Below are 15,887 nucleotides of genomic sequence, written 5' to 3' on the forward strand. Positions count from 1 at the left end.
CGCTTACCTCCAGTCACTGGGTAATGCGTGTCAACAAAATCCTCCAGATACTGGGATGGAATCCAATCAATGGGAAATCCGTGTCCACGAAATCCTCCAAGTGCTGGGATAGAGTCCAGGAACGTTCTCTGTGTGCAATGATAGTGCGGGTCCAAGCGCAGTGAAGTCAGCTTACCAGGACAGCCACAAATGTTACCGGGAGCAAAAATGGAAATAAAAGGCTCTCATAGTGAAGTATGTAAGCACTTTAAAGATTTAATAAAGGTAAAAGTTGTGCTTACATAAAAAAACTAATAAAAACGCCAAAACAGCGGCACTTCCGGTGGACGGTCAGGGTATTGCGTCACTTCCGGTCACGTCTAACCCTTTATTTGTTGTTAGCACAATTCAGATTTGAGCAGCATTTTGGTTTTCACTGGTCACTCATTATTTTTCACTGTTGGCTAGCGCTTTAGTTACCCACTTTTTTGATGAAAGTACAATGTCCTCGTTAAAGTGAAAGGCCAAAACCACCCTCAGAAGAAAGAAAGGTTGCGGGCGCAACACTGCCTTATCCTTATAGAGGACCAAGTATGGCGACTTGCAAGACAAGGCCGCCAATTCAGAAACACGTCTAACAGACGTAATGGCCACTAAAAGGGCCACCTTCTGAGATAGTGTCAAGAGAGGAATCTCTTGACACTATGTTTTCAAAGGGAGGTTCCTGAACAACCAAGAGCACCACATTCAGATCCCATGGAGGAAGAGGTGGTTTAGGAGGGGGAAGTATATGACGCACCCCCTGCACAAAGGTACCCACCAGAGAATGGGCCGCCACAGGCCGCTGAAAGAACACAGCCAAACCTAAAATCTGTCCCTTAATGGTGTTTAAAGCACATTTCTGATCTTCTCCACACTGTAAAAACAGAAGGACACCGAATACGTCCATGGATGCAACCCCATCTCCTCGCACAAAGAGATGTAGGCCTTCCAGGTGCGATGGTATATCTTCCTGGAAGAAGACTTCCGTGCCCTCAGCATGGTTGAGATGACCGAGTCGGAAAGACCTTGGTTCCTTAGTACCTGGCTTTCAATAGCCATGCCGTTAAAGCCAGCGACTGTAAAGCAGGATAAAGTATAGGACCCTAAGACAGAAGGTCCTCCTGCATTGGCCACCAGGCGCACGAGATTGGCGCACCAAGGACGCCGGGGGCCAATCTGGAGCGATTAGAATCATTGAGATCCCTTCGGCCTCCACTCTGCTGAGCAGCCGAGGAAGCAACTTCAATAGGGGAAAGGCATAAATTAGCCGATACTGACCTCACAGGGCCACTAATGCATCTGACGCGTCTGCCCAGGGATCTCTGGACCTGGCCACAAACCTCGATACTTTGTGGTTGAGGTGAGAGGCCAGGAGATATACGTCCTGTGTGCCCCACCTCCTGAAAAGGAGTTGAAACACCTCCGGAGGCAATGACCATTCCCCCTGGTCCAGCATCTGGCGACTCAGGTAGTCCGCCTGCCAGTTTTCTACGCCCAGAATGTAGACGGCCGACAGAGCTGGCACGCTTCTTTCCCCCCAACGCAGGATGTGAGCGACCTCGGACGCTGCAGCCGAGCTCCGTGTTCCCCCCTGATGGTTGACATAAGCCACCCCCGTGGCATTGTCCAACTGAATCCTGATTGGGCAACCTTGCAACCTCCTCGACCACGAGGAGAGGCATATCCTGATCGCCCGAAGTTACAGGACATTGATCGGCAGATGGGATTCCTGTAAAGTCCAGCGACCCTGGGCCGACTGGACCCCCAGACGCCCCCCAACCTGTGAGGCTGGCGTCCATCGTAATCACCGTCCACTGGAAGGGAAGAAACGACTTCCCGGACCGGAGAGCCGGGGATCTCAGACACCAATTCAGATAGACTCTGACTAGGTGGCTTACCTGAATCTGGCGATCCAGAGACAATGGAGATTTGTTCCATTTGGACAGGATCCCCTTCTGCAATACTCAAGTGTGGAACTGGGCATACAGTTCTGCACTGAAGAGTCTGCAATTTTTCTAGGGGAATAAAGACTCTCGCCTCCGCGGAGTCCAGAATCAATCCCAGGTACCAGGACCGACTTCTGGATGTTTAACACCCACCCGAATTCTCGGAGGGTCTGGCTGGCAATAGTCACATCCACCTCTAATTCTGAGCCAGAAGCTGCTCTCAGAAGAAGATCATCTAAGTAGCCCACGACGGCAATGCCTCGCTGTCTCAGCAAAGCTAGGATCAGTGTGAGCACCTTGGTGAAAACTCTTGGTGCTGATGCTAGGCCAAAGGGAAGAGCCACAAACTGATAGTGGTCTTCTCTTATTGCAAAGCGCAGAAACCTCTGGTGTCCTGCACAAATTGGGACATGCAAGTATGCGTCCTTGATGTCCAAGGACGCCAAAAAGTCCCCCGGATGGAGCGCAGCCAACACCGAGCGTACTCTCAGTAAAAGCATTTAGGGCTTTGAGGTCCAAGATTGGACGGACCCCATCCTTCTTTGGGACCACAGATTAGAATAAAATCCTTGAAACCTCTCGTTCTGCAGAACAGGTAAAATGACCCCGCAACTCAGTAAGTCTTGCACTGCCCCCAATAGGGCAGACCAGCGAGCCGGAATGAGAGGGAGATTTGAAGGAAAGAATCTGTTTGGCAGACAGAAAAGAAACTATCTTGTGCCCTGAAGAGACCACCTTGCAGACCTTCTGGTCGGAGAGCAGGGAGGTCCACCGAGCTGTGAACCTGCGAAGCCATCCCCCCACCCATGAGTCGGGCGGGGGCAAAACTTCATCCGGTGGTGGGTTTGGATGCCGGTTTGTTCAGCTTACGCACCCAGGGACGTTTCTGTCCCCCAACTGAGCCTTCGTCAGCCTGGGAAGGTCTACCCGCGGGCCCTGACTAACAAAAATACCGCTTTTGCGTGGTAAAAGATGGACCCGGCTTACGGCGCGGCTCCTTCCCCTTGGTTGACTGAGGGAGGAAAGTGCTCTGGTGACATCCTTAATGTCGTCCAGCGAGGTACCAAAAAGTCTCCCACCTTTGAAGGATAAATCTGCCAGGGCTTTTTTGGATGCTTGTTTAGCAGACCAGCATTTCAGCCAAATCAGGCGGTGCAACACTACCGCAGAAACAGAGGCTCTGGATATCAAGGGGGCTGCATCCAGGGTAGCATCACAGACATATACAAGTCCCTGGACCAACTGGTCGGCCAATCTAACATATTCAGGAGGGAGCTGATGCTCCTCCACAGTCTGGTGCAAAACCTTTGCACATTCAGTGAGACACCAATGTTGCAGCCAAAATAGTCTGCAATGCAGACCCTAGCATGGTAAACATGGAGCGGGTCACAGCCTCGGACCTCCTTTCAGTATGGTTCTTGAAAGAAGGGGTCCCTTCTATAGGGAAAGTGGTTACCTTGTTTAATCAAGCAACCAGGGGAGTCAATCACCGGAGGAGAAGCCCATTATTTTCAAAAGGCTGTCCTCAAAAGGGTAACGGACCGCCAGGTGCTGAGGGACCACAAAGGACTTCTGCGGCCGTTCCCATTCCTTATCTATGAACTTATCAAAGAAAGTAACATAAGAAAAAACTTTCACAGAGCGGTTAGATTTGTGTGACCCAAAGGAGACAGACCACTCTGTGGAAGTCCCAGCTGCATCTTCCAACTTGAGAGAGTCCCTCACAGCATCAATAAGTGCACTCACAAGTGCTCTGTTTTGCACTGACCCAGACGAGGGGTCCTCCCCAGAGGGAGACCGCTCAGCATAGCTGCCCGCCTTCCTTGTATACACAGCATGTGTGAGAAAAAAACTGTGAGGTAAAAACTGTGAGGTAAAATCTGTGAGGTAAAAACTGTGAGGTAAAAACTGTGAGGTAAAAACTGTGAGCTGTGCTTCGTTCAGAAAGCCAGTGCTAGAGACTTTCCAGGAGACAGACCCTCCCCTCACAGAAAGCGGACCCCGGCGCCCCAGAGGGACCCAGAGCCCCCCCACAGGTACATCTCGGTCGCAGCTGGCCCTAGGGCAGGAGGGGAAAGGGTGACAGAGAGCAGGAAAAGGGAGAACAGGAGGACCCCTTAATCCCGGGAATGCCTAGCTGTTCCATCCTGCTGAGGCAGGAGGAACCGTACTTACCCGTCCTTGCAAGGACATGCTGGTGCGTCCGACAGACCCACAACTGATGGTACGGAGTAGCTGTCGGCCCGGTCCACTGTGAGTGAGACAACAATACAGCCCAGTCATGAGTGGACCTGGAGCAAAAAGCCCACTGGCCACCCCAGGAGTCATGGGGTATGTCGTGGCAGACCCAGTGCATAGCTAAGGTGTGCTCACGCTCGATGGCAGGACTGGGAAGACTACAAGGATCTATATATCCAGCCTGTCGCCCAGCCGGCAGTTGATAGAAAAATCTTACAACAAAATAAAATAAAATAAAAAATGTCTTCAGGGTGCTGGACCCAAAGGGAGCCACGTCCTTCTCCTCTGCTAGGCAGAAAAAAACTGAGGCTGCATGCTGCAGGGAGGAGGGTCATCCTTGGAGGGACTGCCCCCTGGGCGGGGCTGTTCAACTCTGTTAAAGTAACATGTATTTTAATATCTAACATGTTCTGCCTAGTCCTCTCCTATGAACAGGAACATAACCCACATGTCAAGACTTGTGAAGGCTGTGTTCGTCCATTGACGATAATAGAGGTTTCTGAAATAAATTTGCCTTGATATAAGAACATGGGCTGCCATTTCTAACCTCAGTCTAAATATTTTAACTATCTGGCTGTCAGCCTCTATCCCTAGAACAGGCATGCAGCAAGTAAAGTCCAATCTTATGCTCTGCACACTTTCAGGTGACTTTTCATTAAAACTAGAAGTCACTACATTACAACCAGGTAACTAACATTTTCAGATGGAGATCAGTAATGAGAGCCTATATAATCTTACATCAAGTTCTCATAAACAGGAATGTTTTGCAACAGTGGTAAAGTACTCCATGGTGGTTTGAACCATGGGTTTGGTTGAATAATTTAAACTCCAAACTTACTGGAAAAGGAAAAGAACATTGAATATTTTATGAAATGCAGATGTTTTTACCTCTAACATTTGCCCTCCTATCCTTCTTCTTGAATGATCTTCTGAGCTTGGAACCCTCACTCCCATCTGAGCCAGTTGCCTCAACATCAAGAGGCAAAGACTTCCCAGGTCTTAGCTTCTTTTTCTAAATATAAGAGAAAGGTGGTGAAATGTGACTTATGACAAATAAAGGGATGGGAATGTGAAAAGTGTTGCAACCCACAGCAATGAAGCATATTTTATTTATTTTACATAAATTAAAATTGACCGCTCTTGGCTACTACACTTTGCACATTTTCATTGTTCATTGAAGTGCCGGACATGCAAACTAACACCATCTAACAATTCCAACAATTAAAATAATGACATTCAAACAAGTGATTGTTGCTGAAAAAATGCCATTCATTCTGCTCACCTTTATTGCCCCAGGGTCAAAAGCACTGCAGCCTGCTGTTAAATTATTGAATGAGGAGCTAATGGTTGGCAAAGGATGTCCTTCTACCTCTGATAACATGCATTCTTGGTACAGGGGAGACTTCACAAAGCGGGCATAGCTATCAAACTTCATCAGATTGAATATCTAAATTAAGGAAATTGAAAATCTTATTGAATGCTACATTCTGATTTATAGTCAATAAAACCATATAGACATTTGTATAATGGTAGGGTAAGTATAACTGGACTACTTCTGTGTTCTGTGTAATAGTACACACTTAGACAGTAGAACAGTACATAATTACTATACATCCGGCCTATATGGCTGCTATACTACAATTACAGCACAGATTTTCAGGAGAGAAACAAATGACAACCCCAACTACCCTGCAGACAGATTAAACAGATGAACTATTTTAGATAATGCCTCTGTCTAGTTTTCAAGCATTTTCTGTTACATGAACTTCAGTTTCTATTGGTCACTCAACTCTGATTGTCTAAGGAGTCCATAGTCACCAGTACTTTATAAAAGTGATTCAGAGTTACTGATACCATGAATAAACCTGTAAATGTCTGCATTGTATAAGAAAAGAAAGGTTATACAAGAATCATATAGCAAACACCACCACGCTTCTATTTCTTTTGCAAGTGAATTTGATTGAAATTGTTCAGGTGCTGCTAGTCATTGATATGTGTTCCCACACCAAAATCATCTGTAATAATTAAAATGTGCTGCGCTACCTTAAAGTGGTTGTAAAGGTTTATTTTTTATTTATTTTTAAAATAAAAAACATACTTACCTCCACACAGTGGTCCCGGCCCTCGTTTTCTGGGGTCCCTCGGCGGCTGTCTCGGCTCCTCCCCCCAAGAGCTAACCCCCCTCTGGGAAGTGCTTTCTTAAGGGGGTTAGCTTGCAGGCGCGCTCCCGTGTGATTTAGTCGGCGGCCATAGCCAGCGAGTGTATCACTTGTCCCCGCCCCCAGTGTGCTTTAATTGATTTGATTGACAGCAGCGGGAGCCAATGGCTGCACTGCTATCAATCATCCAATGAAGAGCCGCGTCAAGCTAAGGGAAAGCATTGTGGGATCGCGCCCACTGAGTTTCATGGCTCAGGTAAGTAAAACGGGGGGCTGGGGGGCTGGGGGGCCGGAGACTGCAAGGTGTTTTTTCACCTTAATACATAGAATGCATTAAGGTGAAAACACACAAAGCTTTACAACCCCTTTAACCAAACACTAAATGATGAATGATGGCGGAAACCTCTACCCAACCACACCAAGGATGATAAGTATGGTAAGAATATCCAGTCAGTGTGTAACAACCAAAATAAAATGACAACCAACATACATAAATCCTAGATATTCCAACTAGCTTTTAATAAGTGATGGTAGAAACCTTGGTTTATCGGTTTATCCTAATCACATATATCATCAGTGCTAAGTACAGTAAATTTGTCCTGTGAATAAATAGTCACCAGCCCTCCATTAACAATATAAAGTAAATATGTTATTATGCATTAACAATTGCAACTTATGAATAATGATGAAACCTCCAAAATGAATTACAAATAAGAATACAATATTAAGAATAGTGAAAAGACTCCCAACACTAATTCAAATGAATTAGTTAGTAAATCTGTAAACATAATCTAATAATCAGTTGCAACTTGTGAATTTGAAGAAGTCACATGATTGGTGACGAAATGCGTCAAGGTGGGGCTTGTTACATTATCACGCCGGAGCAGAAGTGACTGGAACAGAAAGGTTATATACATTCCCTGAAGCTTGGATTTGATTGAAGATGAAAAGAAACTGGATGGCATGTACATTGATGCAGATCAGCTCATGAAGATGCAAATAAAGCTTGTGCACATTGGCGTGAATGCCCCTTCGATCTAATACTGTGGTACAATTATAAGCACATTGCGCTCACCTGTTGTTGCTGCGATTTGAAAAGATGAGGAGACGGTTTGCTCAGCATCTCTTCTGTGATAAGGGCCTGCTGATCCACATTGACTGGGCACAATGAGCTACTTGACAGATATTCATTGTAGATCCGTCGAGACTCCTGCAACAGCTATGAAAGAAAAGAGTGGCATCTTATATCTGGACAACTTATTCATGAAATCTTAAAGAAATACTGTAATTTTGCCCTAAGTGTCTGACTAAAGGTTCCCCCACCCATGGCCCATTGATACTCAACCCTTCAGTGACCCCCCTGACATCCATTTCTTCCTTTTACTAGTTAGTTTAGAGCAGTGGTTCTCAACCTGGGGGTCGGGACCCCCTCGGGGGTCAAATGATGATTTGCCAGGGGTCACCAAATCCTGGGCTGTTCCTGAAGCCTGCACCGTTCTTCCAGGAAGGGAGATAAGAGGGGGAGGAACAAAGAAAAAGGGAGCGAAAGGGATAAAAAAATAGAGAGCAAGAAAGAAAGTTAAAGGGAAAGATGGGGGGAAAAAACAAGGAATTAGGACAGAGAGAGATAAAAGGGAAAGAAAGGAGGAGAACAAAGAGAAAGAGTGGTACATCCTAAAATGTACCATAAGGGGTTTTAATATTGTACGAGTGGAAGGCACTCAGGGAGCACTAAATGTCTGTGGGTTAGGGGCGCAAATTACTTGTCTTGCCTTGGGTGCTTTCAACCCGCGCTATGAAAATAATTTTACTGTTAGGGGTCCCACAACTTGGGAAATTTTATCAAGGGGTCACGGCACTAGAAGGTTGAGAACCACTGGTTTAGAGGAACTGTGATGGAGGAAGGAATATTGGAGTGCTGGAGAGGTGTGTATAACTAGGTTGGGGAAAATCTTTACAAAGAAACTGAATGGACAAGGTGATAGTGCCTGTATAAAGGGAACTGTTATGAGAGAAATAATCATACAATTACCTCCCCACTTTCTAAAATTTCAGTTATCCGGTTGTCTTGCTGATTCTCTCTCTTCAATACTTTTTGAGTGAAAGTATACAGCTAGGGAATCAGAATGATCTGCAAATTTGTTACTAGTAGTCATTAACTGTAGAAGTATTGGATTCAGAAGATCAGCATGACAGTCTGGTCAACTGGAGTTTTCAGAAGGGGTTCAGCTAAGGCAGCTTGAATATTTCTTTTGAGTCAGGTTCTCGAAAATAAAGCTCCAGTTGTGATGATGAAAAAAAAAAAAAAACAATCCTACACAAGTATACTAAATACTATATATTAAAATGTATTTAACAATACCATTACAGACCCAAACTTATTTCTGTTCTGCAAAATAAATTTGTTTGCCATGTCAACAAAAAAAAAGTATGTGATTTCACCTCCTGGTGCAGTGACTGACAGGCAGTGACAAAAAATCTCTTCAACAGGCACACAGCCAGCAACTAAAACTTCACAGTGATTCCAGCCCTCCTCCACATTATCCAATACATAAAAAGAATTTAACCACTTAAAGTGGTTGTAAACCCTTTACAACCACTTTTGCCTAGAGATAAGCCTATAATAGGGCTTACCTGTAGGTACCGTGAATGTCTCCTAAACTTGCACAGTTTAGGAGATATTCACTGTATACGCATGTGCTGACGTCATTGGCACATGTGCACTGAAGAAACGGCTCGTACGTGCTGTTTCTTCAGCTGCTGTGCTGTTACCAGCGGCTCACAGGCGCATGCGTGGGAGTGACGTCATCGCCGCTCCCGCCAATCATAGCGCCGGAGCCTGCTAACCCGGAAGAAACAATCCGGAGACATGTTCCACCCCGAGAAAAAATAATGTGACTGGCTCACTAAGCAATGAAATTCGAATACATTTTTGAGGTGCCTAACCCATTTGCCCCTACAGTTTTTCTACTGGGTCTGTCCTCTCTGAATCTTGCTAAACCCTGTAAAAAGTTGTTTTGGCATTTGCTCACAGCTGCCAGATGCTATATAGCACTTAATTTAAAAAATAAATAAAAAATAGTGCCTCTTCCTCAGTTGCTCTGTATGCTAGAATTAAAAATGTAGAATTAATGACAAACTGGAGGTCCATAATCTCATCTGGGAAGTATGGCACCTCAAGTAGGACACGCCTTGAGTGGACTTCCCCAGATTTTGCCAATATTCTGGTTGCTGGGTTCTACTGAGGTTTTGGGACATTGCAGTAGTCCTACTTTTTCTTTCCTTTCTTTCTAGTCTGTCCATTTTGTGTTCGTGTTTTTTTTTGTTTTGTTTTTTATCAAGATATTTTACACAAAAGCATATCTTTCCATATTTTTGATTGTGTCTACTAGTTTTGCCTCCAGCATGATATGTTTACTAATTGTCAACTTTGTACACAGTGCATGTATCTTTTCATGTTTATATGCAAACAAAAAATCCAAATAAATTCCTATGAATGGGTCAGTGCAAGAAGTATTTATCAGTGGCATCTGTATTCCAAGCACCAGCATATGGCCAGCATATGGTCTCTTGTACGTTGACTTTGACTAGCACTAGAACTTCTAAATATAAATATAAAGATCCATATAAGTGCAATACAACAATAACACAAATGCAGTTCTCCAATGCTATTTAACTATTTGCATTTTATTGCAATCGTCTCTACTGATAGTTCTGCATAATAAATGCAGTTTTATTCCTATATTGGCTGTGCATCTAAAATTGCTAAGAGCACCCAGATAGACCCAACAACAGAGAGAATTACACTTTTATTCTAGGCACACCATAGCTTATTTAGCATACATTCAGACACTGGAGTGTACATTCTTTATTAAAGAAAGCTTGTTAATAAATTCTGCATATTGTCACTATAGTGTTTCATGCACCCTGAAAAATGAATTCTGTGAGCATCAAATTTTCACGTTTTCGTGGCACCTTATGCAATAGTATGCACATAGCCAATAATATATAAGATCCATTCTGTCCCATTAATGCTACCTAAAATATTATGCATTGCAACTCCCTCACTGATATCTTGACATTCTCATCTTCCAGTGGCATAACAACAGGGCTAACAGAGTAACAGGGTAACTGTTCCAAGCCTTGCTAACATTGGAACTCTCATTAACTAATGTACATTCCATTGCAATTTTGTGAAATCATACTACATCCTTTAAGGGTTGACATGTTTTACTTTTTATACACTGATTACATTTAGTATATAGTATTGTCTGTAGCGCTACCCACCATAGGAGCTACTAGAAATTTGCACAGGTTCTTTTTCCCAGTAATTGCCCCGCAGGCAGGCACACGTTCACAGTCACTCTTCAGCTCAATAAGCAGTATAGGGGTGTTCTTTTTGTTTTTAATTTTGGGGTAACTTGGATAGGGTCGGGGAATTGAGTGGGATACTCCAAAAAGAACTATGTACAAAGTGAGGACAGTAGACTTCCTTCTGTAGAACTGTTAGAAAACTCCATGTGAAAAGAGACTTTGTAGTAGTAAAACGAAAGGCACAAAAGCCTCCTCTTTTGAGCAATTAGAGCAGATTTGCTTCACAAAGAATTAGATAGACTGAGCTCTTCAGAAAATCAGCCAATGTCCCCTTTACACACACGCACAGCTGACTCTCTGGCAGCAGCCCACAGTCTCTAAGATCTCCCTCCACAGTCAGTACCCATTAAATGTTCTTGGAAAGTTGGTTGTCTCCTTCTAAGATCCATGCAAAGTCTTTTTCTTGTGTTACCTGACTAGATCTTCAGACAACAGCCCCTCAGTTAGCTCTCAGCAACTTCAGAAAAGCAAGCCCTCATGACACCCACCTGAAGCCTCAGCACCTTCCAAGCACATTGCAGGATAGCCTAAGGGAGCAAGCAGCCCCCCTTAGGCTGTGTTCCTATCCTACAGGAAAAGACCCAGAAGGTCTGTGTCTCAGAGTATTTATACAGACTCCCAGCAGCCACTTGGACCACCCTCCCTGGATATGGTCAGGGATATATAAATATTCATGATGCCCATTTGTCTTGCTTTACTCCTATGTTTCAGACAGATCTACAGTTTTCTACAAGGCAGAGAGAGCAATCAAACCTGCAGCAGGTAAAACACTGAACAGACCAGAATAAACACAGCTTCACAGATTACAGTGATCACAACTAAATTTGCACAAAAACAAATTATTCACCCAACACATCACCTCCCCCCAGACTGACAATGCTGCTGTCGAAAGGTGTCCCCTGTGCTCCTTCATTGAGAGTGGGGGCATGCTAATACAAAAGATGTATTACTGGCCAGATCACCAAGTGGAAACAAAGAGGAAGAAAGCCTATAAAAACAAAATGAATGCAGCCACCACATCTAATGATTGGTAAGCTGCAACACATTATATTTTTGGTTTTGGGTTTAATAAAAGTAATTTAAATGTTATTTTAGAGGATGTTATAAATCACCACAGCATATTTATTGTATCTAATATTTTCTTATTAAATGTGACTAAATACATTATGGTTATGTCACTGCATACTAGGCCTACCAATCAGGATCCACACACACCTAATGTGGTGGGATTTTAAATATGACACATGCCCTGCAAAGTTGCCTGCCTCTGAGTTTCATTCATACAGACTTACCACACAGGCATCTACTGCAAGGAAATAACATAATACGAAAGCGAAAATCAGCTGTGTAAACATTTCAAGTGGTAGTAAACTCTTTACTACCACTTTTACCTACAGGTAAGCCTATAATAAGGCTTACTTGTAGGTATAAAGAATATCTCCTAAACCTGTACGGTTTAGGAGATATTCCCCTCGCAAAGCGCTGCTGATTGCAGCGTCGCATGCGCAGGGGGGATCCTTGGCTAAAGGCCCGGCAGCCGCCAGACCTTGTCGGAATGAAGTCTCCCACGCGCATGCACGGGGGTGACGACATCACCGCTCCAGCCAATCACAGCGCTGGAGCGGCGATACCCGGAAGACACACCGAGGCAAGATGACATCTCGCTCGGAATGGACCAGGTAAGTTCTCTACACCTCGTTCCAAGGTAAGTATTTCATAATGAGCTAGTATGTGGTGCATACTAGCTCGTTATGCCTTTTGCCTTTCAGGTGTAAAAAATTAAATAAAAATTATTGCGGGTATACAACCATTTTAAGCGTAACAGATGAAACTTGCTATTCATGGCCTTACAGCCATTGAGGAAAACTATTGACAACCAAAAGAAAAGGTATAAATGCAAAATTTCCACAATAATTTCTGCAATGAAGAATTTTTCTATATACTTTCATCCATTTGTTTAAAACCAGGGTAACTTCAGCCGATCAGTAACCAGTTATCCATATCCATACACAGGGGGGAAAAAAAAAAAACATTTTTTTCTAGTTTTGAGTAGTGTTGAGCAGAATATGCCATATTCGATTTCGCGATATATCTCGAATATATATTCGAATATTCGAGATATATTCGCTAAATTCGAATATTCGTGATATTTTATCGAAATTAATTGATTGCGATTTTTCGCTATTGCGAATGCGAAAATAATTGCGATTTTTTTAATAACTGCGGTAGGAGCGCTCTGATTGGCTTAGAATATTCGTGATATTTTATCGAAATATCGCAACATGCGAATGCGATATTAATTGCGGAATTTCGAGATATGCTGGAGGAGCGCTCTGATTGGCTCAGAATATTCGTGATATTTTATCGAAATATCGCAACATGCGAATGCGATATTAATTGCGGAATTTCGAGATATGCTGGAGGAGCGCTCTGATTGGCTCAGAATATTCGTGATATTTTATCGAAATATCGCAACATGCGAATGCGATATTTATTGCGGAATTTCGAGATATGCTGGAGGAGCGCTCTGATTGGCTCAGAATATTCGTGATATTTTATCGAAATATCGCAACATGCGAATGCGATATTTATTGCGCAATTTCGAGATATGCTGGAGGAGCGCTCTGATTGGCTCAGAATATTCCTGATATTCTATCGAAATATCGCAACATGCGAATGCGAAATTGATTGCAGATATTTCGAAAACTGCTGTAGCAGCACTCTGAAATCGAATATGTATGATATTTTAACCAAAATACATATTGCGATTGCGATTTTTCGATCGCGCATGCGCAATTGCGCGAACAACACGCGACCATTTCCTGGAGCCTTGCCAGTTTCCAACTTATGATCGCAGCGCAATCACACAGCAACATGGTTGGAAGCAATTTCACTAAGTCTGAGGAAAAGTTGCTGATTTGTGTAAGTATTTTGACCACTGTTATTTCATCATCTTCAACTGCATTTAAGTCTAGTTTAAAAGTTAGTATATATGATCAGATATTAGTATTTCACAAAAAATGTGTCTCCTGCTTTTACAAAACTACAAGTCCCAGCATGCCTGGACAGCTGCAGACACCCTGGTTGGCAAATGTGTATTTAGGCACTTTTCCTTGTTATTTAGCATAATGAATTTAACATTTTATTGGACATAGGACGTATGCGAACGTCCTGACTTCAGTGTCCTCAAGGCCCAAGGACGTTCGAATACATATTGCCCTTTAGATGTTGCAGAACTACAACTTCCAGCATGCCTGGGAATGCTGGCACTTCTAGTATTGTAAGTTCTGCAGGCCCCCATTTTTCAGGCCTTTATGCACGGGTCTCTAAACTGTGGCACCCTAGATGCAGCAAAAGTAAAATTCTTAGCATGCACTGACAGACCGTGGCTGATGGGAGTAGTAGTTTTGCAACAGCTGGAGTTGGACTGGTCTTGAAACCCAGAGTTAGGTAACAAACCCGTAGTGTTTTGCAACCATTCTGCCTCCAGCTGGTTATTTTCTGTTGAAAAGCCTGTGGCGTGCAAAACACAACCCAAAAACTCCACCCGGTGCAAGGAAAAATTTGCACACACCTAAAGAGTGACATCACAAAAAACTGCGACGGTTGCATACGTCAGTGGTCCTCCGAAAAGGTCCCGTCTCTGACCCCCCGGGGCGTTAGGCTCCTGACAGGGAAAAGAGTTACTGTGGTCCATACAGCCGAAGCCATATGGACCCATCTCGGTCCAAGCAGCGCAATCAACACGCGAACAACACGCGACCATTTCCTGGAGCCTTGCCAGTTTCCAACTTATGATCGCAGCGCAATCACACAGCAACATGGTTGGAAGCAATTTCACTAAGTCTGAGGAAAAGTTGCTGATTTGTGTAAGTATTTTGACCACTGTTATTTCATCATCTTCAACTGCATTTTAGTCTAGTTTAAAAGTTAGTATATATGATCAGATATTAGTATTTAACCAAAAATGTGTCTCCTTCTTTTACAAAACTACAAGTCCCAGCCCAGCCCAGCATTTTAGTCTAGTTTAAAAGTTAGTATATATGATCAGATATTAGTATTTCACAAAAAATGTGTCTCCTGCTTTTACAAAACTACAAGTCCCAGCATGCCTGGACAGCTGCAGACACCCTGGTTGGCAAATGTGTATTTAGGCACTTTTCCTTGTTATTTAGCATAATGAATTTAAAAAATTTTTGGACATAGGACGTATGCGAACGTCCTGACTTCAGTGTCCTCAAGGCCCAAGGACGTTCGAATACATATTGCCCTTTAGATGTTGCAGAACTACAACTTCCAGCATGCCTGGGAATGCTGGCACTTCTAGTATTGTAAGTTCTGCAGGCCCCCATTTTTCAGGCCTTTATGCACGGGTCTCTAAACTGTGGCACCCTAGATGCAGCAAAAGTAAAATTCTTAGCATGCACTGACAGACCGTGGCTGATGGGAGTAGTAGTTTTGCAACAGCTGGAGGTGGACTGGTCTTGAAACCCAGAGTTAGGTAACAAACCCGTAGTGTTTTGCAACCATTCTGCCTCCAGCTGGTTATTTTCTGTTGAAAAGCCTGTGGCGTGCAAAACACAACCCAAAAACTCCACCCGGTGCAAGGAAAAATTTGCACACACCTAAAGAGTGACATCACAAAAAACTGCGACGGTTGCATACGTCAGTGGTCCTCCGAAAAGGTCCCGTCTCTGACCCCCCGGGGCGTTAGGCTCCTGACAGGGAAAAGAGTTACTGTGGTCCATACAGCCGAAGCCATATGGACCCATCTCGGTCCAAGCAGCGCAATCAACACGCGAACAACACGCGACCATTTCCTGGACCCTTGCCAGTTTCCAACTTTATGATCGCAACGCAATCGCAGAGCAAGATGGTTGGAAGTAATTTCACTGTATCTGAGGAAAAGTTGCTGATTTGTGTAAGTATTTTGACCACTGTTATTTCATTATCTTCAACTGCATTTTAGTCTAGTTTAAAAGTTAGTATATATTCATAATTATGCAAATGATAATGGCTGCTATATTTATGTAAAAAAGGTGGCGACGGAAATGGCAGTATATAAAATCTGTCATGTTACCCCTGTCATTGATTAATAAGGCGAGAATGCTTCCAATTGTTGAATAGCATACATTTATGTCATATATCC

General features: G+C 43.6%; 1 protein-coding gene across 4 annotated transcripts in view; it reads right to left on the reverse strand.

The window, feature by feature from the left end:
* RGS14 (regulator of G protein signaling 14) overlaps nucleotides 1–15,887 on the reverse strand; it is a 186,202-nt gene that overhangs the window by 73,638 nt on the left and 96,677 nt on the right. For all 4 annotated transcript variants that reach the window (XM_040344454.1, XM_040344453.1, XM_040344456.1 and 1 more), the window contains 3 exons: nucleotides 7,440–7,583; nucleotides 5,488–5,652; nucleotides 5,094–5,217 (listed from right to left, as the gene is read on the reverse strand). In XM_040344454.1, coding sequence (XP_040200388.1) covers nucleotides 5,094–5,217; nucleotides 5,488–5,652; nucleotides 7,440–7,583 — 433 coding nt within the window. The remainder of the gene's footprint in view (nucleotides 1–5,093; nucleotides 5,218–5,487; nucleotides 5,653–7,439; nucleotides 7,584–15,887) is intronic.

Source organism: Rana temporaria, chromosome 3, assembly GCF_905171775.1.
Source record: "Rana temporaria chromosome 3, aRanTem1.1, whole genome shotgun sequence".
NCBI lineage: Eukaryota > Metazoa > Chordata > Amphibia > Anura > Ranidae > Rana > Rana temporaria.